Source organism: Uranotaenia lowii, chromosome 2, assembly GCF_029784155.1.
Source record: "Uranotaenia lowii strain MFRU-FL chromosome 2, ASM2978415v1, whole genome shotgun sequence".
NCBI classification, from domain to species: domain Eukaryota; kingdom Metazoa; phylum Arthropoda; class Insecta; order Diptera; family Culicidae; genus Uranotaenia; species Uranotaenia lowii.
In genome coordinates, this window is record NC_073692.1 from 49,170,478 (window position 1) to 49,195,735 (window position 25,258).

Here is a 25,258-nt window from a genome sequence, read left to right on the forward strand (position 1 = left end):
TAGACCAAGTTCACTCCATTGCCGATCACCTTTTTGGAAACCTGTATGCAATTTCAAATCGAAGGTCTTCCTGGGAAGATGTTTTTCATCACAACTAATGTCAAGATGAGAGTTTTACTATTTCACAAAATTTAACCATTTTTCCCTCTTTACTCTACTTACAGTACACGCCAGAGGAATATACTCACGAAAGTCCAGTGTCCGGAGGTCCCCCGGGTGGGCCGGGTTCGGCTGCCGGACAAAGGTACACCTCCCCGAAGGCCGGAGGTGCCCTCTACCAGCCGGAAGCATACTACGACAGCCCCGGAGGTTCCTGGTACCCGTCGGCGTCGCCCAGTGGGCCCTACGGCGGTCATCCGGGGCCGGGCAGTTCTGCAGGTGGTGGCTACCACAACGTAACTCACGCATCACATCTGGCCGGTGCCGGACCACAGCACAGCCATGACCAGTACGCAATGTCGCCGGTCGGCGTTGCCCACATGGAGGGACACCTAAGCCAAGTGAGTTATCTTTTTTTTGGATCTTTTTATGGTAGATTCACTAATTTTTTCCTCTTTTGTTCTAGAATCAAACACAAGCACTTCCACCGATGAGCACGTTCCGTGGAAATACCAACCAGATACCGTCGATCGGTCCCCAAGGCCAAAACTCACCCGCAATCTACAACGCCCTCGCAGGCCACCACAATCAGCATGCACAACATAGTCCAATTGTACAAAGTGATACCCTCGTTGGCAATGCACTTAAAACGGTAAGTTATTCCCTACCCTAGAAATTCTCTAGAACCGTTACTTGATACTAACATTCCTCATCCGGTTGGTCGCGTAATCTCCCCTTAGATGTATCCCACTGATCAGAGCATCAGCAGTTATGGCTCGAACCCCACAACACCAGTGAACTCACCTCCTCCACTAACATCACAACAGCAGCAGCAGCAGGCCGCCGGTGTCAGTATACCCGGGTCCTCGCGAGGTTCCGCGGCCACAGACTCCTCGGCGGCTGCAGCAGCGGCGGCGGCAGCAGCAGCAGCAGCGGCAGCCGCCGCAGCCGGGACCCCCTGGCAACAAATCAACCCTGTGATCAACCCTAACGGTGGCTCCGTGGCGGCGGGCTCCTCGGCAGCTGCGGTGGCCGCGGCCGCTGCCCTCAACGGGCTACCGAACGGTTCCTACGCGCCCGAGCTGGTGCATCGAGGCCTACAGCACATGGTAATTTGATGCAATTGATGTTCTGTTCTTGTGATCCCTGTTTTCGGTGTCCCGTCGTCATTTGTCCCCAGAAAGCTTTCTTTCATTTCTTGATTTTGTTATTTTACTAAGAAAAAAAAATTGTATTTTTTTTTAAATCCCTTTGCAATATTCGACTCCTACTTGTTCAATTAACCTTTGCGCCCTGCGATTATGTTGAAGATGTTTTTCTCAAAATTCCTTTTTTTCGTTTGGTTGCGCACAGTTATTTAATTTTCCAAAAATATTTGTTGATTTTTTTGCTATCGAAGCTTCTCATGTGTCAGTGAAAAAAATTCAATACAAAACAAAAGATTCTTCTCCCACCTATTTAGTGTATCTACGTATTTACTCTAACCTCTAAAATATTGTTGTATTTTTATTTCCCCGTCTTGCACAAGAGTTGACCCTTATTTTTGATATGCATGTTTGTTTATTTTCTTTTTTTTCTTTTCTCTTATGTTTTTCCCACATCCCAAATTGTCACGAATGTACAGGCGAACTCGCCCGAGATCCAACCGCTGGATGATGCGATTGTATCGTTGCTCCGAGAACATTCGGAAAATGGAACGGTAAGTTTGTATTTTTTTAAGCTAGGGCCCAATCGGTCCTGTTGGTTGAGCCGTCGGATTAGACCTCGGAGATTGTAGGGATACTAGATTAGAATAGTGTGTATAGTTGGTGATTTATGTTTATTCCAAATTTTAGACACCTTTTGACGAAAGTTCAAAATTGTTCTAGCCCTTGAAATCTTCTAAATATTTTGAATTAGGATGCATACCAGTTTATTTTAGATCATTCTCGGAATAGTTGAAGTAGTATTCGTCGTCAACGATACAACGAATATCAACACTCGTCCTCCACACAGGCATTCGCAGTACGCCTTCATCTCGAGGGAGGACTCCAATTCCCTTTTTTCGGCTTCCTTTCCCGCGGCTCGACGACTTCTCAGCTGCTTCTTGGCTAGACGCCCTTCCAGTGGCTTACAGTCCGGTGACCTTTCAGTGGCTTTGAAAGAGCCGTGGACTGTATTTTGCTAGAATTTCGGGACCGTTCAAAAAGTTCGAAGACACACTTTACCGGATATCAAATGGGGGGAAAATTTAACTAAGAACGAGACACTAAATTGTTCTCTATTTACAGTTTTATTCACACTATTCACACTTGAACTTAATTGGAGGATTCATAACTCAATGAGAAAGGAAAACTTAACTTGGAAGGAACTTACATCAACTTGTAGGAAGGAATCTTAACTTGCAAAGAGAAATTCTTAACTTTTTAAAGAGCCACGTCTTGACTGGCCGGAAACCTTAATGGATCTGAATGGAAAGCCAAACACGCCGGTTGCTTGGATGGATGACCGATTCATTCACACGCACACATATATCTGTGTGCGCAACGGACATTTCCACTGCCTACTGGGTGACGCAACAGCAAGCAATTGTTGTTATACGCAGGGTTGCTAACATTTTTGTTTTTAAAACCAGGGACTGGTGAAATAAAAATCAGGATACGTCAAAGTATCGGAAAAAGGCCTCGAAAAATCAGTCAAATCCTGAAAAATCAGGCACATTGGTATCATTGGTTGTACGCCGACGCCGGTTGTACGCGGCGTTTATTATGCATGGCCTAGAATAGACAAACAAGTAGCAGGCGGTGATCGGTGATGATTTTTTCGTTGGTGGCTCAATTGCGACGTTGCCAATTCTTCGAGTTTGAATCGAACAGGCTTTGTCCCTTCGCCCTTCGATGGCTGCGGACCGACGAATTTCAAGTGGATCCGTCCTGACGGTTTCTATCTGACAACTTCTCACAACTTTTGTCCGAAAACCGTTTATGGATCCAGCCTGAAGATCACCTTCCTCCGGTAGCTCACCGATCCCTCTTATTTGGGTCAAAAATCCATTGGAAGGTCGTCGAACCGAAGATATTTGACCAGGTGCCATAGAAGGTCGTGGAGACGGAATTTCTAGGAGATTGTCAGATCATAATCATGGAAGATCCTCGAGCCAGAACCACTAGTCCAAAGCCACAATACCAAAGCCATGAAAGGTATTCTAGCTGGAGCCAGGTGGAGGTAATTGGATTGGGAATTACTGGAAAGTTGTCGACCTGAAAGAGAGTTGTCGTCGAAAACCTAACAAAGGTCTACCACGTACCTGTACTTAACTTTCTAGTCATCTGACGTCCGCTTTGAACGTCATGACAGATTATATCTCGACGCTCTGGGGTGAACATACTTCTTGATACACACGCCAGATCGCTCTGGAGTCCCAGATTTGAGTATGAGGTTATTTGCGTCATTAAATACCGAAAATAAACTGAACTTGAACTTTAAAATAAGCCAACAGAACGCAACGTCAGTCTCTGGCTAAAAATTATGCAGATTCAAACCACTGTATCTTTATTTACCGTAGCTGATTGACTGTCGCCATTTTTAATGTTATCTGGAAATTGAACAGGCCAGTTGTGCTAGCGATTCCTAGTCGCGAACTGGATTTGGGTACATACATTCTTTTGAAAGCTGTATTCCCAAGACAAAAACAAGGTCGGCCAACTAAACTCTAGAGCCAGCCTATGGTTCAATTATGTTTCGATAATCCTCTGTTTAGCTCTACTAAATGTCACCGGTTGCAAAGATTACCCAGCAAACATAACATCGCATTAGAAATGTCAGCTCAACTCGTTAACAATGTTAATGCGAATCGTAAATCCTACCAAACCAAGTAAATGATCGTAAAAATTGCGCCATGTTTGCAAATTTGTCTCCCGCGTGCGGGATTCAAGTGAGAAAACAACCTTGTTGTTCTCTCTGCGATTAGCAGTGCAACCAGATTTCTAAGATTTCTAAGTCCATTTGGTTAAACTGTCCAATGAGAGAAGCAGCAAATATTGTCGCTGGCAGCGGTTTGCATGCATTGAGAGCAAAACTTGCGCTCTCTCGCATACTGTCAGGATGTACGGTAAAAAGTGTTGTATATCGTCCAATTTTTACAACACTTATCGCATAAGCCAGAAGTTGTTTGCTGGGTACTTGCTTTATACATCGCGATTTAAGTACCTTCTAGCCCTAAGGCCTTTAAAAGTCACGTGTGTTATGACTTTATGACAGGCGTGAGTCTAGGTTAAGCGACACTAGACGTACAGAAGAACTGCGGGGTCAAAATCCCAGAGTTATCAAAGGGAATGGAGAAGACCGGACAACGGTCGGATTAGACTGGTCCCTTTGGCGGGGGACTGTCAGATAGTGTACGTCCTATTCCACGTTTTGAAGCTACAAGGATAAGACTAGACCTTCTGCGTAGTGAATGCCGTAGGTTCGCCGCGTTTAAACTCCACCTTTCGAGGGTATCTGAATGGAGCGTTTATCAATGATCTAACTTGTCGGATAACACTCAACCTTCTTCGTAGTGAAGGTTGTTGGAAAAACGTTATTCTACAGACGGGGAATACCCGATGAGTAGAGTGACTCTCGACTCCTAGTGAGTTATTTTAGTCGGTGAAGCATGACGTATTCGTGATAAGAAGTCGGATCTCGAGTCGTTAAAAAAGAAGTCAGGCCTCGAGTCGCCAAGAGTAGATGTGTGTGTTTAACTCCGAGTCTTAATGAGGAGAGGTCTTGATTCGCAAGAGGAGAGCTCAGGCCTTGATTCAACAAGAGGAGGGGAGGGGGGGGTATGCGTGTTAACCTCGAGTTGTTACGAGAAAATGTTATTTCTCGAGTCGTTAAAGGAGAGATCAGGTTTTAGTCGTGTAAAGGAGAAGTATGTGTGTGTTAACCTCGAGTCATTGCGAAAGGTGGTCGGATCACGAGTCATCAGAGAAAAGATGAGGCCTCGAGTCGCCAAGAGGAGAGGTTTATTTGCAAATTTATAAGTCATTACGATGAGACGTCGGTTCTCGAGCCGTTAGAGGAGAGTTCAGGCTCCGAATGGTAATGAGAAAAGATATTGAGTATGCTGTGTATGACCTTTCACCATTAAACTTACTTACTCATGGGTCCGGCGCCCTTTGTTTAACCAAGGCTGAACCACGTTACACAGAAGAACTGCGGAGTTAAATTCACAGGGTTACCAAAGGAAAAGAAGAAGTGTGCGTTCGATCCCACGTTTTGAAGCTACAAGGATAAGACTAGATCTTCGAGACCACGTTCGAGAGAAGGATAACTCCACCTCTCGAGGGTATCTGAGTGGTGCGTTTATCAACGATCTAACTTGTCGTATAAAACTCAACCTTCTTCGTAGTGGAGGTTGTTGGAAAAACGTTATTCTACTGGCGGAGAATATCCGAGGAGTAAAGTCGCTCTTGACACTGGACGAATCATTTGAGTTGGTGTAGGATTGTCGTATTCGTCGACACACGACGGGCAAAAGATGTCAAACCACAAATCTTGATGATAAGAGGGCGGATCTCGTGTCGTTAGAAAAGATGTCAGCCCTCAAGTCGCCAAGAGTAGAAGTGTGTTTGTTTAACCCCGATTCTTTATGAAGAGAGGTTTCGAGTCGCAAGAAGAGATATCAGGTCTTAAGTCAAGAAGAGTTGTGGTATGCTTGTTACCCTCGAGTTGTTACGAGAAAGGGTCAGTTCTCGAGTCGTGTAAAGGAGAAGTATGTGTACGTTAACCTCGAGTCATGGCGAAGAGGGATCGGATCTCGAATCGTCAGAAAAAAAGGTGAGGCCTCGAGGCGCCAAGAGGAGAGTTTTCTGTGGGAGCTACGAGTCATCAGGCTTAGAGTAGTCATGAGAAAAGACATTTAGTTTGTTGTGGAGCGCGCTAGCACGCGTATGTCCTTCCACTATTTCACCATTGATTCTTTTTTTAAATTTAGTTGGTAACCACAGGTGGTAAATCCCGGTTTACGGATGGTATTCCAAAGGCAAGGCGTACCCTTCGGCGTCTCCCCAGTTTGCTCTGGGTCTATGGGTCCCTCTACTTCGTAAACTCCACCTGGGACCGCAGACCTAGTTTCCACCTCGAACTGTTAAACACTATCCTTCAATAGTGGGAGGTCTATTCGCGGTAGTGCGCTCCAAGGCAATACTCTTAGACGAGACCACTTTCAGCAAAACCTGTCATCATTACGACTCAAAATCTGAACTCTCCTCTCACGACTTGATAAACGATATATCCTCGCAATGACTCGAGATTCCCACATAAACCTCTCCTCTTCGCGACTCGAGGCCTGATCTCTCCTTTTACGACTCAAGGCCCGATCTGATCTCTTCTCGTAATGACTTTAGGTAGCCAGTTATAACCCTCCTCTTGTTGATTAAAGACCTGATCTCTCCTCTTGAGGCTCGAGACCCGACCTCATGTCGTAACAAAGACTCGAGATTGACCACACAAACCACTCCTCCTGAAGACTTGACGCCTGACCTCATCATTGATTCTCATTAAACTAAACCGTAAGGTATAATGGTATCAGCACGTTTCACCTTCCATTGAATTTTTATTTTAGTAGAAAGGCGCTAAGTCGCTCCAACATTTGCATCAGTTCTTAATACCTATTGTAAAAGTCTTACTAACGAAATGAACCTGAATTTCTAAAGGTAAAACGGCACCAATAAGGTTCCCACTTTTGTCCCTATGTTGAGCCATTCAGTACCCACATCGAATCAGAAGTCTCCTGGAGAACTGTAACGTTGGATTGGTAAGGACTCGTACTACAGGACGTTTCAAAAGTTCAGTGGATCATTCCAAAACTATGTAATACGATTTTACCAAGATCATTAACCACGGTCTTTTAGAAGCATGTATGTGTGGTAGCTACCTTGGGTGTACGGTCGTTACGCAGTTATGGCTAAGGCCTCAGGTACCATAAATAACGAAGGTTTTCAAGGTTTTTGGAATTGGGAAGATATACTTAGTTTTTTCGATAATCATCTAAATGGATTTTAGGCAGAGTAGTTTTAACTAGCGATATAATTACTCATTTTCATTTTTCTGGAAAACGTAGGCCCGAATTTTTCTATTTGTTTCTCAAAATTTTAAGTGTCTACTGTCTATACAGCCTTGTTCGAAATAGCTGTTCTAGTTTTGATAAGCCTTGCATATATCCAGAAAAGCATACGAAATAATTTAATTATGTGTAGCTCTCAATTCAAGGAATGTTAACTTACCTACATGATCAAACATTCTTTTTTAGGATTTAGTAACGTTTTTTTATCCACTTCTGAAGTTATAACCCCGTTGCCCTTACAATAAAGATCGTTCCGTTACTGTATAGATTGAATACCTCCAAGACGTAACTTGCTTTAACTCGATTCTCTCTCAATTTTTCCATTCCAGGGCACCCGCATGGAGGAACGGCTGGACGACGCGATCAACATCCTGCGGAATCACTGCGAGCCCCAGGTCGGCGTGTCGCTGTCCTCCCTGGACGGGGCCGGTCCCTACGGTAGCAGTGTGGCGGCAGCGGCAGCAGCAGCAGTGGCCGCAGCATCCGGCGTATCGATCATTCCACCTCCCGGTGCCGGCGGAAGCAGCAGCAGTGGTCCCGGAAGCGGTGGCCCCAGCAGTTCTCAGCACCTTCACCCATCGCAGCAGCAGCACCACCCGCAGAACTCGTCAACCAGTGATCACCTAGCGACGGCCGGTTCCGGGATCGTGCCCGGCGGCGGTCTGGTCCCAGTGAAAACGGAACGGCTCCCTAGCACCCCCGGTGGCGGCAGTACCAGTAAGTTATTTATGATATTTTAGAGACACTAAAAATATTCAAATATTTGGCTTTTATTTTTTAGAAAAGCGCAAAGAACCCCCAGATTCGGACACCAAACCAAGCAGCTCTGTACCCGGATCAGCAAAAGGTGCCAAAAGGCCACGGAAATAGTAAGTTCAATCCTTTCGTTTTGTTCGGTTTTACTTCCTACGATTCTTTTTATGGGTTCTATAATTTACGAGTTAATTTCAGTTGGAATAGTCAAAGTAATTCCGATTTTTCCTTTTTCTTTCTTTTTCATTTCACAACTCCTGTGGTATGATTTTGTCGTTTGTTTGTTGTGTGATCGGATTTCCTTTCCTGTTACGATTTTGATTTCGTTTTATTTGCGAACACCATCTACTTGTCCCCCACCACCCCGTACATACTAACATCTCTAGTAAAAATTCGCGCAGCTGTTCCAGTGCTGACGACGACGACGATGACGATGACGATCTGGACCCGATGGAGAAGGACCGCAAGGAGAAGGAACGGAGACAGGCCAACAATGCGAGGGAAAGGTGAGTGATGAACAATTGTCTTTCTTTTCTACAAAAATTTTTGTTCATATTTAAGTTTATGGCACATCGGCAAATTCTAATTCTAATTAGAGAGTACCTAATGAGGACAGAAATGAATGTATTGATAGGTGGAAAGGTCAAAACTAGAGCACGTTGGGTAGAATAAACGAAAAGATGTTGAAAAATTTGAGTTATTGTACATTCCACAAACTTAAATAAGAAAATATCCCAGCGGCGACCTAAATAGGATCACAAATTTTTGTTCATTATAAAATCGTTAATATATTCGAGAAACTATTCCCAATTTCGGTAGCAAATCAATTGATGGTTTGAGGTTTGAAACACAACAACATAAAGCCATGTAGAAGAGAGTGCGAAAATTTGATTTACAGCTAAATACAAGTATGTTCTAGAAAAATATGCCAAATGGAGTCAAACAACAATGCTGTTTGGCCGCAACCAAGGTTGCCGAAAAAAATTCTGTGTTTTGGCGAAAAAAATTCTGACTTTCTGTGATTTTACCCATAAATTCTGTGTCGGTTTTCTGTGATGCTTTTCCAATAAATTTCATTCAAAAGTCATGTCAACATCACCAATTTAATCATAATTTTTCAATTCAAAGATAAATATACAAAATTAATATTGACACGAAAAATTGATTTTTGAAAAAACGTCTCTAATTTCAAAATTCTGTGAATATTCTAAAAATTCTGTGTTCTGTGACACAGATTCTGTGACGAAAATTGCCTCAAAATTCTGTGAAATTATAGATTTTTCGGCAACCTTGGCCGCAACAACTATAAATATTTTTTTTTTTGAATATTTCAACCTTGGTTGATATATTTTCTAAAATGTAGCTAAATCTTATTTAAACTTTTTCACATGTTCCGGGATCGACACTTTGGGTGCTGAAATTTTTTCTTGGCTTGCCAAAAGGCTCCACGCTAAATTGGAGCCCATTTTGATCAACTATAAGGGGTCGCTCAAGGATCCCTAAGTTAAGTTTGTATGAAAATTTGACTCCATTAATTGATCCAGCGAAACTGCAAAATCAAGTTTATCGCTCTAATTTTTATGCACATGAACCGACTGCTCTACAGATTTGGTTTCCTTAAAGAAGAAGTCATTTCCCATATTTCTTCCGAGAACCGCCAGTTAATACGAGTAAAGATAAAAAAGTTATTATGGGTACCATAAATGTATGTACTGCCCATTTCAAACATTCTCCTAATAATAGTTTTAATAAAACCGTCTTAAAGGAGATTTCAATATTTTAAATTATCAGTAACGCGAATCTATGCATTTTGTTTGTGTTTTAAGCTTTGTCTTATTTTCCTTATTTTATTTAAATTGTTTGAAATTTGAATTTCGTATTTGCACAATTTTCTATGTGTCCAGTGAATTTTGTTTTCCTTTTTTTTTTTTAAACAAACTAAGCATCTGTTCTGTATGAAAAAAACCGTAAAACAATTGTTAGTTAGAAATTTAACTCTTTTGATATTAACGGAAAAAAAATTTGTTTGAGTTCGAGATCTGTGGTTTGCTAAATGGAAAATCCCAATCTATTTAATAAGTTTTAAAGAAAAAATATCTTGCAAAAGGACAGGCTTCATCTATTTTGAAAAGTTATTATTTATTGATAGCTTGCAAGGAAATGTTAAAATTTTAATAATTTCGCTCAATAGGATGTTCATTGATTTTCTGATACACAGTAAATTTTATTGTGCTGGTTTTTATCCCGCTGGTTTTCCACTGAATTTCCCGCAGTTTTGATGGCTGGAAAATCCAGCAAACTTAATTGCTGGAATTCAACATATTCTTTAAAAAAAACTACCGGAAATTTTTGGATTCCAAATTAGATTAGAAATGAAAATTTCAATACTAAACGCCCGTGATAATCATATTCATAGAAAGAAATTTGTTTGTTAATTTTTCTTCAGCGATTTATTTAATTTTTTATAACAAAATTAAAATTATTTATGATATCTGCCAGTAGTGCCAGTGGGTTTTCACCGAGTATTGGACATCATGCTCAATCTGAAAAAAAAACTAACGAAATACTTTATCTCTTCGAAAAAGTATACTTTTGCTTCATCGCTGGAACATGGAGGCAAACATTTATCGCAACGCGCAACGAAAAATTATTGGCAAAAACAAAAATAAATTCGAGTTTGACAGCTGGTTTTCCAGAAATCTAGATCAAAGTGCTGGAAAATCAGAGCAAAAATTTGGATTGCTGGACGTTTTCAGCAATTTTTTTTGCTGGAAGTCGAGGCAAAAATTTACTGTGTAGATATCACATGGACACAAAATTTACATTTTCTCCGAGGTGCAAAAAACTTAAGAACGAATTTAGACTTATTTGGGGGCGCTGATCTTAAATATGCAATTACTTTTTTGCAGCTTTTGTTTTCGAAATAATTATAAAAAATGATTTTAAAAATCCTAGAATATTAAAAATATTGAAAAATTAAAGGTTTTTTCAATGATCCACTCTCCTGAAGATTGTGAGTAATTAAGACTTCTGAGAAAAAAGTTATAGAAGTTTTCATATTGTTTATTATTTCTAATTTTGCAAAATAAGTACGGCAATTTTGACGAAATTGTAACCCAAAATGAAACTTAGATATTTCTTAACCCGTCCAACCGTTCTTGAATGTATTAAAATATTTAATCTGCAGCGGTGTCAGAAATAGTTGTAGTGTTATATTTTAAAATTTCTAAAAGTTGTAGAATTCATTGTTTTTAAGCTATATATCTCTGAATCTATAATATCTAGACAAAATCTGAATACTTAATAAATAGATTCAAATCAAGCATTTGTTTTTGCATGTAGGTTTGTTGGTTCAATCAATTTCAAAATTTCGAATATAAAAAAAAATCTGGCAAATGATTCGAACTCAGGAGGCCAAAACCTTTCCAAAACATTTATTAAATCATAGGCACCATAGGCATGCTGTTTCCTAGAGCAGATCTTGCTAGAGGACAAATTTCCATTTGATAAGTTTCAATTGAAAAAAAAGTAGACTTGCAAGAGGGCAAGTCCCAATTGATTTTGAATAGTTTTCACCTAAAGATGGCTTCCAAGAGGACAAGTCTCGATTGATTTGGAATAGTTTCAACTTAAACAAGCATCCGTTGATTTGATAAATTTCATACAAAAACGGTGGGTTATTGGTAGACCGACCTCATTGATAGGGAATAGTTTTGACCAAAAGATGGCTTGTTAGAGGACAAGTCCGTATTGACTTGATAAGCTTCAATAGAAAAAATAGCTTGCAAAAGGACAAGTCTCGATTAATTTTGAATACAGACCCCGTTCGTTTTTTGCAACACGCCCGTAAATTTTATGTTGCCAAAATCGAATGATGCCAAAATCGAACGGGGTCTGTATATGGTTTCGACTAAAACAAACCTCCGTTCATATAATAGATTTCAAATAAAAAAGGTGGATTATTATTCAACATGATGGCTTGCTCGAGTACAAGTCCGTATTTATTTGAAAAGTTTCAATGAGAAAAAACACGCAAGAGGACAAGTCCCCATCAATTTTTGATAGTTCTCACTAAAAGATGGCTTTCAGGGGAAAAAGTCCTCATTGGTTATTGGAAAGTTTTCACCTAAAGAAGGCTTGCAAGAGGACAAGTCTTGATTGATTAAGGATAATTTTGACCTGATCGTGGGTTTTGGTCAATCCGATCCCATGTTTTGTCAGAAGAAAACTTAGAAGAGTTCCAGCAAAAGTGGAACCGCTGGTTACGTGAACGGACACGCTATAGAAGTTGGCTTGACTGGTGGATTGAATGCGCTAAACCCAAAATACGAAGCTTCTTCAAGTGGAAAACTAATGAACTCTTCAAAGAGTTTCATACCAAAAACGAATTACTATATCGCAATTTGACGGTCGCATATAATAATCTTTTGAATAATCCCCAATCAACTACCGAGGTGAACAAAGTCAAAGCTGAAATGTTATTGCATCAAAATCGATTCTCAAGATTTTTCCAGCGCCTGAACGATGTGTACATAGGAGGTGAAAAGATTTCTTCGTTTCATCTTGGCGAACGAATGCAACGTAGAAAAAAGAGTAATATTTCAACTATCCAAAATCAAAATACAGTTTTGACTGATCCAGCCGAAATAGAAAACTATGTTACAGAATATTTTCGTAATTTGTATAGTAGACAGAGTGTCACTACCAGTTCGAGTTTTCCTGTTAACAGGGAGATTCCGCCAGATTCTGAAACCAATCGTCAACTGATGCGAGATATCACAACTGAAGAAATCTATTTTGCAATTAAATCAAGTGCCTCTAGAAAATCTCCTGGAAATGATGGTATCCCCAAAGAATTTTATTGGAAAGCTTTTGATATCATTCATAGACAACTAAACTTGATTTTGAATGAAGCTCTAAATGGGAACATTACGGAAAGTTTTATGGAAGGAGTCATAGTGATGACCAAGAAGAAAACAACTGATGATACAATCAAAGCTTACCGTCCGATTTCTTTGTTGAACTATGATTATAAGTTGCTATCACGGATTCTCAAGCAGCGTGTGGAGATGGTAATAGAACAACATCATATTTTGAATTCATCTCAAAAATGTTCAAACAGAAATCGCAACATATTCGAAGCATTGACAGCAATCAAAGACCGTGTTGTAGAATACAACTGTCGAAGAAAATCAGGAAGACTCATCTCTTTTGACCTTGATCATGCCTTTGATCGTGTTGATCAATCCTATCTATTGTGTGTTTTGAGAAGTTTGCATTTGCACCCTTTGTTTGTTTCTTTGTTGGATAAAATCATGTCGAAGTCGACTTCTAAAATACTAATAAACGGAAATCTGTCCCCCTCCTTTCCCATCCAACGATCCGTAAGGCAAGGTGATCCTCTAAGCATGCACCTTTTTGTCCTGTATTTGCACCCTCTCCTTGAAAAGCTCCTACCTATATGTAACCACCCACAAGAGCTGGTATTGGCGTACGCTGATGACATTTCGATTATCGTGGAGAACGATAACAAATTGCAAAGGATTTGGGACACATTTATCGAGTTTGGGCTATGCTCTGGAGCAGTCCTGAACACCAACAAGACAATGGCAATCAACATCGGAACACAACAAAGTACGAGATCCCCTGGATGGTTCAACCTCTGTGACTCAGTGAAAATTCTTGGTGTAATTTTCTTCAATTCTTCGAAGCGTACCGTTGAAGAGAACTGGGGTGATGTCATCAGAAAAACATCGCAACTCATGTGGAAATTTAAACCACGAATCCTGTCGTTGTTTCAAAAAGTAACTTTAATCAACACTTTCGTAACGTCAAAATTGTGGTTCATGGCATCAATCCTTGGTATCCCAAACGCATCAGCAGCTCGGATAACGTCTCAAATTGGAAACTTTATCTGGGAACGGCATCCAACCAGAGTTTCAATGGAGCAGCTTGGTCTTCCAGTCGAGAAAGGTGGTCTAAATCTTCATCTCCCAGTTCAAAAATGCAAAGCACTTTTGCTTAACCGTTTTGTACGCTGTCGAGAACACATGCCTTTTGCTTCAACATTTGATGTGTTGCTGGCTAATCCACCTTACCCTGGAGGTATTCCTGCATTATATCCGTGTCTCAAAATGATTTCTCGTGTGCTGTCGTACATCCCTGACCAAGTCCGAGCAAACCCATCTTCCACAACATTTCTAGAGATCTTCAGAGGAAAAATAAAAACACCAAAAATCGTCGAGGAGAACCCAACGGTGGAGTGGAAACGAGTTTGGCGAAATATTCGTAATCGACATCTATCTTCAATGGAGAAATCACTATATTACCTGATGGTTAATCGAAGAATACCGCACGCAGAGTTAATGTTTCGACAGAATAGAGCGGATAGTGCTATTTGTGAGCATTGTTTGGTAGCTACCGAAGATTTGGAACATAAATTTTCCAGATGTAGTAGGATAGATCACCTGTGGTCTTTTCTTAAGCCCAAATTAGAATCCATTTTGAATAGGAGAATAGGTTTCCGTGATTTCGCCATTCCTGAATTGAGAAATACTAGAGCAGAGAGTAGAAAGAAAGCGCTAAAACTGTTTATAGTTTATATAAACTTCATCTTAGATGCTAGCAATGACTTAACTGTAGGCGCACTAGATTTTAGGTTGTATTGCGAAAATCTGTAAAATGTATGCTTTGTAGTGAAGAAAATCTAAAATAAATCTGTTTACAAAAAAAAAAACCTACAGAAGGTTTGGTAGAGGAAAAGTCTCCCTTGATTGGATAAATTTCAATTGAAAAAGATGAATTGCTAGTGAAAATTAGGGTTGTCAGATTGCCCGGCTTTATCCGGGTTTTCCTGGATACTTAACACAAGACTTGGGAAAAATCCGGTCCGACACGGTTGCCGGCCTTCATTGAAAAAATCCCGGATTTATTCACTTAATTTATCAAAAAATACAAAAAAAAATGTGTCGAAAATAGTTTTTTTTAATCATCATAAAGGTCTTTTTGAAGCCTAGAAAACTATTTGAAATCTGCTGATAAGTGCTCTTGAAAAAAAAAATCGTTTTTTTTTCTTGATTTTTATTGAGGAATTCTTGGATTTTTACAAAATTTGCCGGATTTTAGGGCGACAATTTCGAAATCAAATGTCCGGTTTTTTTCACAGGTTTTTAGATAAAATTGCCCGGATACGTGCTGAACAAATTCTGGCAAACTTAGTGAATCATGTTTCCGGTGATTTTCAACAGTTCTAACTAAGAGATGGCTTGCTAGAGGACAAGTCTAATTTAAATTGAAGCTTCAATTTTGCTCGAGGAAGAGTTCCTATTTTCGATTTCATTCGGAAAACAGATGACTTGTAGGAGGACAAGTGTCCATTGTTTCTGAATAGTTTTCACCGGAAGGTGGCTTCCTAGTATACAAGTCCTATTGGCTTAAGCAGTTCGATAAAGAAGATGGCTTGTTAAAGGACATGTCTTCATTTATTTTGAATAGTTAGGACATAAAGATGACTTGCAAAAAGATAAGCTCCAATTGATTGGATGCATTTAAAATATGAGCTAGTCCTGGCGATAAAAGGGATCTACTCCTTAATGAAGAACTTGCTTTCTACAGAATAGTGTTTGGCTGGACTATAGACACAATTTTGTACAATTAATGTACAAATCAACTTGCTCACCTTCTATTCAAAATCATTCGCTCGCTAGAAGTTTTGATCTTCTCAACAACCGTCACATCACCACAAGTAAAACAAGTTGAATACTGTCAATATTACGCTGGAAAATTTCCAAATAATTTGTTGGAGTCATGACATGATTGGAATCGAAGTGTCTTATGTCTCTTGAATTATCCTCTTGCACTACAGATTTTTATATGAGCACTTTTGCTCTATGCGTCAAAGGCCAACATTGACTACATGACGCAAGGCAAGCTCATACGAAATTTCCTTATCTGACAAATGAGTGAAATCCATGCTGAATTATTAAAATTATGATAATCTTCAATAAAACTAAACTAAAACGTGGTTGTTGGAAAAAAAAACCAAATCCACGAAATCACAAAACTTAGCATAAATCACCAAAACAAAGCATTAATCACAAATTCAAAACATATTTCTTCGTATACGGTAGCACAAATAAATGGGTTTCTATTGTTGGGCGCAAATGAAACAAGTTGAGCACCGCTGATTTTTAGTGTGTGCTGCACGGCTAACTTTACCCAAAACACAAACACTCAAAATCCAAAACTTTGCAGTAATAATCACAATTTACTCTTACGACATATTAAAAACCTAAGCTGGCTTAACATTTTTAAGCCTAGTCCACACACGGCAACTTGAACTGCGATTTCGGTTGCTGAGACTTGTTTATGTTTACATCTTGGTTGCTGAAGGTCTCCCGTACCTGTCGGGAGACTTGAGACGCGACATCATCAAATGTAAACAAAAACAAGTCTCAGCAAACGAAATCGCAGTCCAAGTTGCCTAGTGTGGACTAGGCTTTACTCACGGGCCCGTATCCTACTAAAACATCCAAACAATAACAACATAATCACAGCTCGGACACAGGTTTATCACAGCTTAACATCACGGAATTTCTGGCAACTCTGCCTGGTTGCACTGCTCCACGGGCACGCACCACTGCCTGGAGCACCTCCGCTGTCTGCTTCCGGCTGGTTCTGTTCCGGCTTGGCCAAAAGAATGAGCTGGGCACCATAGTGCGTTGAGCTCCCGAACAACGACACTCGGCTCTCCAACAACGACCTGCCGTTCAACAATCATGGCTTTACTTTCGTTTTTTATCAGACAAACAAAATTACTACTCACCCACGAGGGGTCGTTGTCTTCTTCCAATAAAAACTTCCAACGAACCGGATGATAGCCGAGCTAGTGGTTACGTTCTGGCACTGGAAATCGGAACGAAAATTAAGCTCATTTGAGCGAGCTTCATAGCTCTTTATTTCCATAGCTCCGCTTACAAAGCAATTGACGAAGCTCCTATCGTTTTTGTCTCCGGAGCTTCGTATTGCTAAGCTCTTATTGGGAAGAAACCTTAGCTCTTTTTTGCCTCGTGAGCCCGTTAGCTCATGCCTCCAGAGGAGCTTGAGCTTGTTGGCTCAACCGATTCAAATTCGTTGAGCTTGTTTTCACTGCTGCCGTTCGAGCCAACGCCTACTTTTTTGTGCACAAGTGAAATAACTAAAAAAGGGCTTGTCGCATGGATTTTTAAAATAAATGTTGGACAGTTTTAGTAACTAGTAAAAGTTACCAGCACTAGTAACTATGAAATAGTAAAATTTACATATTTTCGGGAAAAACGCCAAATGAAAGTGCTTTTTGCGAGGATTATTAAAATCAATGTTAGAGAGTTCTAGTAACTATGAAATAGTAAAATTTACAAATTTTCGGGAAAAATGCCAAATGAAAGGGCTTTTTGTGAGGATTATTTAAATCAATGTTAGAGAGTTTTAGTAACTAGTAAAAGTTACCAGCAGTAGTAACTATGAAATAATAAAATTTACAATTTTTCGAGAAAAACGCCAAATGAAAGGGCTTTTTGCGAGGATTTTTAATATCAATGTTAGAGAGTTCTAGTTACTAGTTAAAGTTACCAGCGCTAGTAACTATGAAATAGTAAAATTTACAATTTTTCGGGAAAAACGCTAAATGAAAGGGGTTTTTGCGAGGATTATTTAAATCAATGTTAGAGAGTTCTAGTTACTAGTTAAAGTTACCAGCACTAGTAACTATGGAATAGTAAAAATTACAAATTTTCGGGAAAAGCGCCAAATGAAAGGGCTTGTTGCGAGTATTATTAAAATCAATGTTAGAGAGTTCTAGTTACTAGTTAACATTACCAGCACTAGTAACTATGAAATAGTAAAATTTATAAATTTTCGGGAAAAATGCCAAATGAAAGGACTTTTTGCGAGGATTATTAAAATCAATGTTAGAGAGTTCTAGTGACTAGTAAAAGTTACCAGCACTAGTAACTATGAAATAATAAAATTTACAATTTTTCAGGAAAAACCCCCAAAGGAAGGGCTTGTTGTGAGGATTTTTAAAATCAATGTTAGAGAGTTTTAGTAACTAGTAAAAGTTACCAGCACTAGTAACTATGAAATAGTAAAATTTAAATTTTCGGGAAAAACGCCAAATGAAAGGGCTTTTTGCGAGGATTATTAAAATCAATGTTAGAGAGTTCTAGTTACTAGTAAAAGTTACCAGCACTAGTAACTATGAAATAGTTACTACTTACTTTACAAATTTTCAAGAAAAACGCCAAAAGAAAGGGCTTGTTGTGAGGATTTTGAAAATCAATGTTAGAGAGTTTTAGTAACTAGTTAAAGTTACCAGTACTAGTAACTATGAAATAGTTAAATTGACAAATTTTTTAACGCATTTGCTTTGATTTTATTAATCCTCGCAACAAGCCCTTTTATTTGGCGTTTTTCCCGAAAAATTGTAAATTTTAATATTTCATAGTTACGAGTGCTGGTAACTTTCACTAGTAACTAGAACTCTCTTACATTGATTTTATTAATCCTCGCAACAAGCCCTTTCATTTGGCGTTTTTCCAGAAAAATTGTAAATTTTACCATTTTCATAGTTACTAGTGCAGGTAACTTTTACCAGTTACAAGAAATCTTTAACATTCATTTTATTAATCCCAACAAGCCCTTCCACAGTTCCTGGTGCATAAAAAAAGCCGTTGGCTCACACAGCATCAAAATAGCAAAGTCAATACACATCATTTGGCTCAAGTGTTACAATTTTGCTGAGCCATCAAACTCAAGAAATTTCGGCTCTTTGAGCTAACAAACTCAAAGCAAAATGCAAAACCGTGGCTCCTAGAGCCAGAAGAGGTCTGAGCTTAATTTGAGCATTTATTGGTGGGCTAGAATTGGCTCCAGCATTCTTCGCTCTCGAGCTTCAAGAGCTTTGATGCTCAGCCGCTTGAGCAAGAGCATTTCAATCCCTGATTTTGATGCAATTTGGAAGGAAAACTTCGAATTGATTCACTCAGCAAATTTTTCTTTCGTCTTCTTGTTCCGTTTTTACAACCGGCACCGTACTGTCAACCTACGGCTTTAATTCCGCTCGGGTAGGCTCTATTGCTCCTAGGGTGGATTGTTCTGCGCTCGATCTTGCTTTGCCTTTCAATCAGTCAACACGATTTATCCTCCTTCGTTGGTGGCTTCTGATCCAGAATGTGGCGGGATGGCGAATTTCTTGATTCACCAAAAACTGTTGAAAGAGCAATGGCGATTCCAACTGCTCAAGGTGTTCGATTCTTTCAACGATGTGTTTTGGTTTTTGTTCCTCCTTGTTTATGTTGTTCTTTTCCATGTGCGAGTTTGACAATTACACTCTTATTTCTAAACACTCATTCTTTGGTAGGTTTTTGACTCACTCACTACACGTTAAAAACAAAATAGCTAGACAAACTTAATTATAATGCTACACAAGAATGATTTGTAAGACGAACATTTGGAGAGTTTTTTAATTAGGATGTCCGTGTTAGTGGTAACCATTTCAGAACTATGCGAAAATAATTAACCTAAAGTTATCATGAAAGTGTTTCAAATTGTTTATTTTTCGATTTATTCCAGGATCCGCATCCGGGACATCAACGAAGCGCTCAAGGAGCTGGGACGGATGTGCATGTCGCACCTGAAGTCGGACAAACCGCAAACCAAGCTCGGCATACTGAACATGGCCGTCGAGGTGATAATGACGCTGGAGCAGCAAGTGCGAGGTAAGATCCTACTGTCTTAAAAGTGTGGAATGAAGAAGTTCATAAGTGTTGTTTGTTGTTATCAATTTTCAGAACGCAACCTGAACCCCAAGGCCGCCTGTCTGAAGCGGCGCGAGGAAGAGAAGGCCGAAGACGGACCCAAGCTCCCGCCACACATACTGCACCAAACACCGTACCCGTCACTACCCGTAAGTAATCTGAAGCAAGAACGAGAGTGAACGAACGATACTGAATAGTGGGACGGTGTTGCGAGTGTGGGTTTTATCCGTACCGATCGACGTGGCGCATTTCTTGTAAATAGGAAAAAAAACTTGATTCTGCATTGATTGGCGATAAGCAAAAGGGAAAGAACGCGTGGGATTCGACGGCTAATCGGTGGGATGGTGTCCCGTGTCGAGAGTATGCAATAGGCCGAAACCAACCGGAGAATGCTAGTTGTATCTTCTTTTTACACACGCTGTGTATAGATTTTAAGTCAGCAAGGTTAATCTTACTACTACATGTGAATGTTAAATGCAATCTTTTTCTTCTTCAATTTCTTCCTACTTGCCTACCCCATCAAACACTGGCTGATCCCGGTCTGATTTGGATCACAACACCTGTGTGGCCTGTGTAATCGACCACACACGCCTTCCATCAATCAACACACTACCTACTACTACTACTTCTACTTTTACTCTACTACTACGTTCAAATCAAACCAATCGACGACTACCTTAATAACCACTACCTGTATCAAAAAAACAAACAACAACGCAACGACGAATTTTGATATAAGTAGGGTCCACCGCCAAATCTACCGCACAACCCCGGACCACCACAATAGCACACTACTAGTAGCATAAATAACTCAATTATTCGAAGATAACACAGTGGCGCTGCTAGCGGTGGCACAAATTTAAAGCTACTGCAACAACAACGCTCGTTGCTATCACTACCACTACAACTGAAAAGAGAAGAACAAGAAGAAGGACAGCGAGACGATGAAGCGAAGCTGCTGCAGCAACAGCAACAGCATCATCAACTACAACTACAGCGACTACACGACAACACATGTACATATTATTTTAGCAACAACAACATCAACAGTAGTGTTAGTAGTAACGTTGCAGCAGGGAGGGGGACGACTTGTGAGTGTGTGCCGGGTCCCTCCTCCTCCTCGGCAATGTCCAAGGCAATGGCCCTACCCGAGTGGTGGATGTGGCTGTGAGGATTGGATCTAAACAATGGAAGAAACGAAACAAAGCAACAAACTCTCTTGGTATGCGAGATTGAGAGTGTGTGTGGGTGTGAGTCGGAACATTTGTTTGAAAGTTTGTCCATATCACTACGTCAGAGTTTTGGAGGAATTATTTTCGAAGCGTTTGTCAATACGACGTTTCGACCAGTTTTGAAGGTCTTCTTCAAGGCAACTTTCTGTAAGCAGTTTCATCCTTGAGAAAGACCACCACAATCGATCGAAACGTCGGTTAATTTGTCAAAGAAGATGTTAGATGGGTTCAATAAAAAAAAGCCAAATAATTATCATTTCCATCTTACCTCAGATTTCAAAATTTTAACAGAAAGAGAAGTACAGTTTTTCACGAAAAAAAAAAACGACAAGCTCAAACAGCGCCAAACTTGTTCATTGCACTTTTATACACATATTTATTCAAGCACAAAAACGCTGCGAACACTTGAACTTATTTATTGCAGTGAGGTCAACTGCTCTGAATGATTTCGACTGTTTCGAACGGTATTTAATTTATTTATAATTTATAACATGGTACACACCCTCCTTAAATAGACACCTAAATACTTTCGCCAAAAATTCGAAAGGCTATGATTTCAATAAATTATTTCTGTTGTGCCATGTTTTGGGTTTTTGTTTTGAGCTTGCTTCTGTGGATTTGAAATATCAAAACTCTTGTACAAAATTCAATAATATTACGGTAGAATTTATAAAAAAAAAGATACTAGTTGTCACTTTTTCGAAAAAAAAATTACGACTGGCTTCCTTCAGATTGTACTGTGATATTATTAAAAAAAATTTCTTTGTAGACATGTTCTCACTTTCTTGCTAATGCTTCAAAAGAAGACTTCATTTTCCTTTGAGAGGGATTCGGGAAGTTTTTTGGGAAGTATAACAGATTTAATCTATCAATCGAAGGTGGCTATGAATCTACGTTTAAAATAAAAAAAATGTTTAATTTTTTAATTTTTTTTTTTCTGTAAAAGTGTACTTTCTTCAATAGTTAAAAATCTAGCTTTAGTTTTATATTTTTAAATAAAATTAAAATGAACCACAGTTCAAATTTAATTTGAAATCAGATTTCATATTCCATGTTTAAACAAAATTTCCAACGTTTCGATTAAAATTGGTTATATTTTCAAGGTTTTGTAAACCTAATAACGAGCCTTCTTCAACATTGACAAACAAAAACGGTATTGAAACATCAAGAAATAAATCTAACAAATGTTCGAGAGCGGAATGAAAAAGAGAGAATGCACAAATGTGGAGCGAGCGAGAGAAAACCAAAATTTGGCACAGTGAAATAAAAAACAAATCACTACAAAAGTGTGGCACAATTCAAAACTTTTGGGAAAAAACAGAAACCAAAATTCACAACACATAAACACACACAGACACAGATGGGAAGTGTCTTTTCCATTTGCGATGACAGATGTAGGGTTAAAGAATTTCGTTTAATTTAGATTAAATATTTTATATTAAAAAAATAAAGGAAAACGAAAGAAGGAAACAAAATGGTAGCTAGAGTATTAAAGCATCACAACTATATGTAAATTATAGAAAAAACAAAAAAGATTTCCACAAACAAACAAACGAAAAAGCGAACACTGGGAAGAAGAATGCCATTTTCATTTCCATTGCAAGTGGAAAAGATAGTTTTCGTTTGGAAGGTTGCTTGGATTCCGACAAACCTAAACCGAGAAAATTTACTTAATGTTTTATTTTTTTTTTTAACTTTAGTTTTTAAGTAGTTGACACAGGACGACATAAAATTTATTACAATACAGACCATTGCAAAAGAGGAAAAAAAATAGCGGAAAAAACGCAGCAGCAGCAAACGAAACTTATAGCAAAAATTTTATCATTAGTTATTATTAATTTTATTTTAGTTTTCATTTTAAAAGCATCTATTGATACATGTATTTTATATTGATAGTTTTATTATTATTTTTCAATGGAAAAAAGAGACGGCATATTCTTAAAAAAAAATAAAGAAGAGAAAAATACAAAAAATGAATCAACAAACGTGCTAAACTTTTATTGTAGAAAATACAGTCGATCGAAGTGGATCGCATTTCACCACGTCACCTGGAAATTTCCGCGCAATAATAGTGCAAAATTTCGACAGAAAAGAAAGAAACGAAAGGCAAGACAAACTTAAAGGAAGCGAAAAAAAAAGTTCAAGCGCAAGAAAAATATATTATTGATTGTATAAATAAAGTCGAGCAACTTGAACACTCGGTGAAAGTGAAACTATAGACCTTAGTTCTCTTTCCGACAAGAAACGTTTATTTTCATTTACTTAATTTTACTAAGCTCTCCAAACTTGAACCGAAAGAGAAGAAAAATTCCGTTCGGAAAGTGATCGGCAGGAGACTTTAAGCGAGAAAGCAAAACAAAGTATTTTATGTGGAAAAAAAATCCTATTTTATAACAGTTTTATATTTGAATGAGAGGAAGAAAAAAGAAGCAACACAAAAACACAACTGAGAGCGCATGAATGTTGATGTAGGGTAAATATTTCTGAGATAGGAATTGTTTTTTTTTTTTTTTTTCAAATTCTTGATTGGTTGGAAAAATCCAAACTAGAAGAAGGGAAAAGAAAGTGAAATTCTGTGCACATAATCGACGTGTTCTAATAAATCCATCCGCGCATACCCTTGTGAGCGAGAGAACGAGAGAGAATATAAACGAAAGAGAGCGAGCGAGCGAGAGAAAGCGGTAGCGAGCAATCAAAACCAGAGGCACATTATTTTTAATGGCAATTATTGGAAGGAACAAAAAGATTTCTGACAGCACTGGCGGGCGTTTAATTTCGTATTGTTTTATATTAGTTTTCCCTTTACCTTGACTTCGATTAAAATCAGGACAAATTTATGCTCGCAGAGACTTATGAAGAGTTGAAGATTTAAATTTGTTTTGAGCTTATCGTTGTTGAACTGTTAGGTATGTTTTTAACTGAGTAACAGAAACAGAAACGGCCATTTTAAATCAACTAGTGTTAAAAACGGAAGAAAAAAAACATCACAACGTGAACGAACGTAGCTACTCAATGTGAAATCAAAACAAGCACAGCATAAATTTGTGCAAAAGAAAAAACCAAACAGAACGAAAACAGACACAAAACACTAAATAGATCAGTATCAAAAACAAACAAACTTTAGCCAGTAAGCAACTATTTCAAGAATTCACTCAAAACTCTTTTGAAAATCAATGAAACAAGAAAATCAAAACATACAGAAAAGGTGAAGTTAATGCTCCTTCTATATACATATATACATAAGAAGGAACGGCAAAGGAAACCCAAGTGAAGAATCGATGAACAAACAAAAAAAAACTATTGAAATCTAAATCAAGACAGAGAAGCAAAACCTACAGAAAAGTATTTATCACAACCCCCCAACAATCAACAAATAAACCAATCAAACGTTTCTGTGTATAAATAAGAAAAGCAAAATCTAATAAAAGAGAAAGTGAAACAGATAAAAAAAATCCCCAGAAACTTAGTATAAAACGATTGATAATTGAAAATGACTCACCCGGGCAGCACTGATGATATAGTTCAGTGCTGCCGATCCACCAGTGTATAGGTAAATACAGAAAAAAAACAAAAAGCTAAGATAAAAGCGAACGGACGACGACTAAAGCAAGATCAACTTAGCGAGAGAGTGGATAAAAACGGAAAATCAGCAAAAAGCAAAACAAAATCACAGTGTATATTATGTTATGAAAATAAATGTGCCATTTTTCCATAATAATCGAACCGCGCCCCCAACGCTTTATCATTATTGATCCGAAAACCAGGCAACACTGCTTTCCTTTCCACCAGAGATAAGAACAAGAATCCGAAACAATGAATGGCCCTTATTCTGCGCCGCGCATGAGGTGACGATTGTCACCTCACCTCGAGTCACCGTGAGATTTGTCACCTTATTCCCGGAGTCGTTGTGGGTAAAGTGACAGAGGTTCACTCTAGGTGAGTGACCGAATGAACACATGTCAAAATGGTAGAATTTTGCTGGTGTTGTTTGGATTTTGCTCTCGCTTCGGATTTTCCGAAGTAAGTTTTTAGAATTTCGGGTTAGAATTTCGGTTCGAAAATGGCCATCATCGGATGGCACGGTTACAGCAAGCTGCTTCAGGAAGAAAAACGGACGATTTGTGCGACGTAAGTGGAAATTTCGTTCATCAAAGCTAAGTTCGGATCTGGGTCATATTGCCGGGGAAAAAAAATCAGATGCCGACGGCTGCTGCTCCAAAAACCCAGCGCACAAAAAGGCGGTGTTTGTTAAACATTTCCAAAGGTTTATCAGGTATGTAAAATAATTTGTG

At 38.9% G+C, this 25,258-nt stretch overlaps 1 protein-coding gene across 4 annotated transcripts; it reads left to right on the forward strand.

Annotated features, from left to right (window-relative positions):
- The first annotated feature begins 305 nt into the window (after nucleotides 1-305).
- LOC129746403 (protein daughterless-like) lies at nucleotides 306-24,689 on the forward strand. 4 transcript variants are annotated; one of them, XM_055740045.1, is made up of 10 exons: nucleotides 306-500; nucleotides 566-751; nucleotides 840-1,208; nucleotides 1,724-1,798; nucleotides 7,516-7,903; nucleotides 7,968-8,055; nucleotides 8,326-8,445; nucleotides 19,550-19,695; nucleotides 19,768-19,883; nucleotides 20,474-24,689. In XM_055740045.1, the coding sequence occupies exons 1-10, from the start codon at nucleotides 456-458 to the stop codon at nucleotides 20,474-20,476; spliced, it is 1,536 nt and encodes a 511-aa protein (XP_055596020.1). In that variant the 5' UTR covers nucleotides 306-455; the 3' UTR covers nucleotides 20,477-24,689. The 4 variants fall into 4 exon arrangements, with proteins under 4 accessions (XP_055596020.1, XP_055596018.1, XP_055596021.1 ...); XM_055740043.1 differs by having other exon boundaries at nucleotides 8,341-8,445; nucleotides 20,477-24,689; XM_055740046.1 differs by lacking the exon at nucleotides 1,724-1,798 and having other exon boundaries at nucleotides 20,477-24,689.
- Nucleotides 24,690-25,258: the final 569 nt, after the last annotated feature.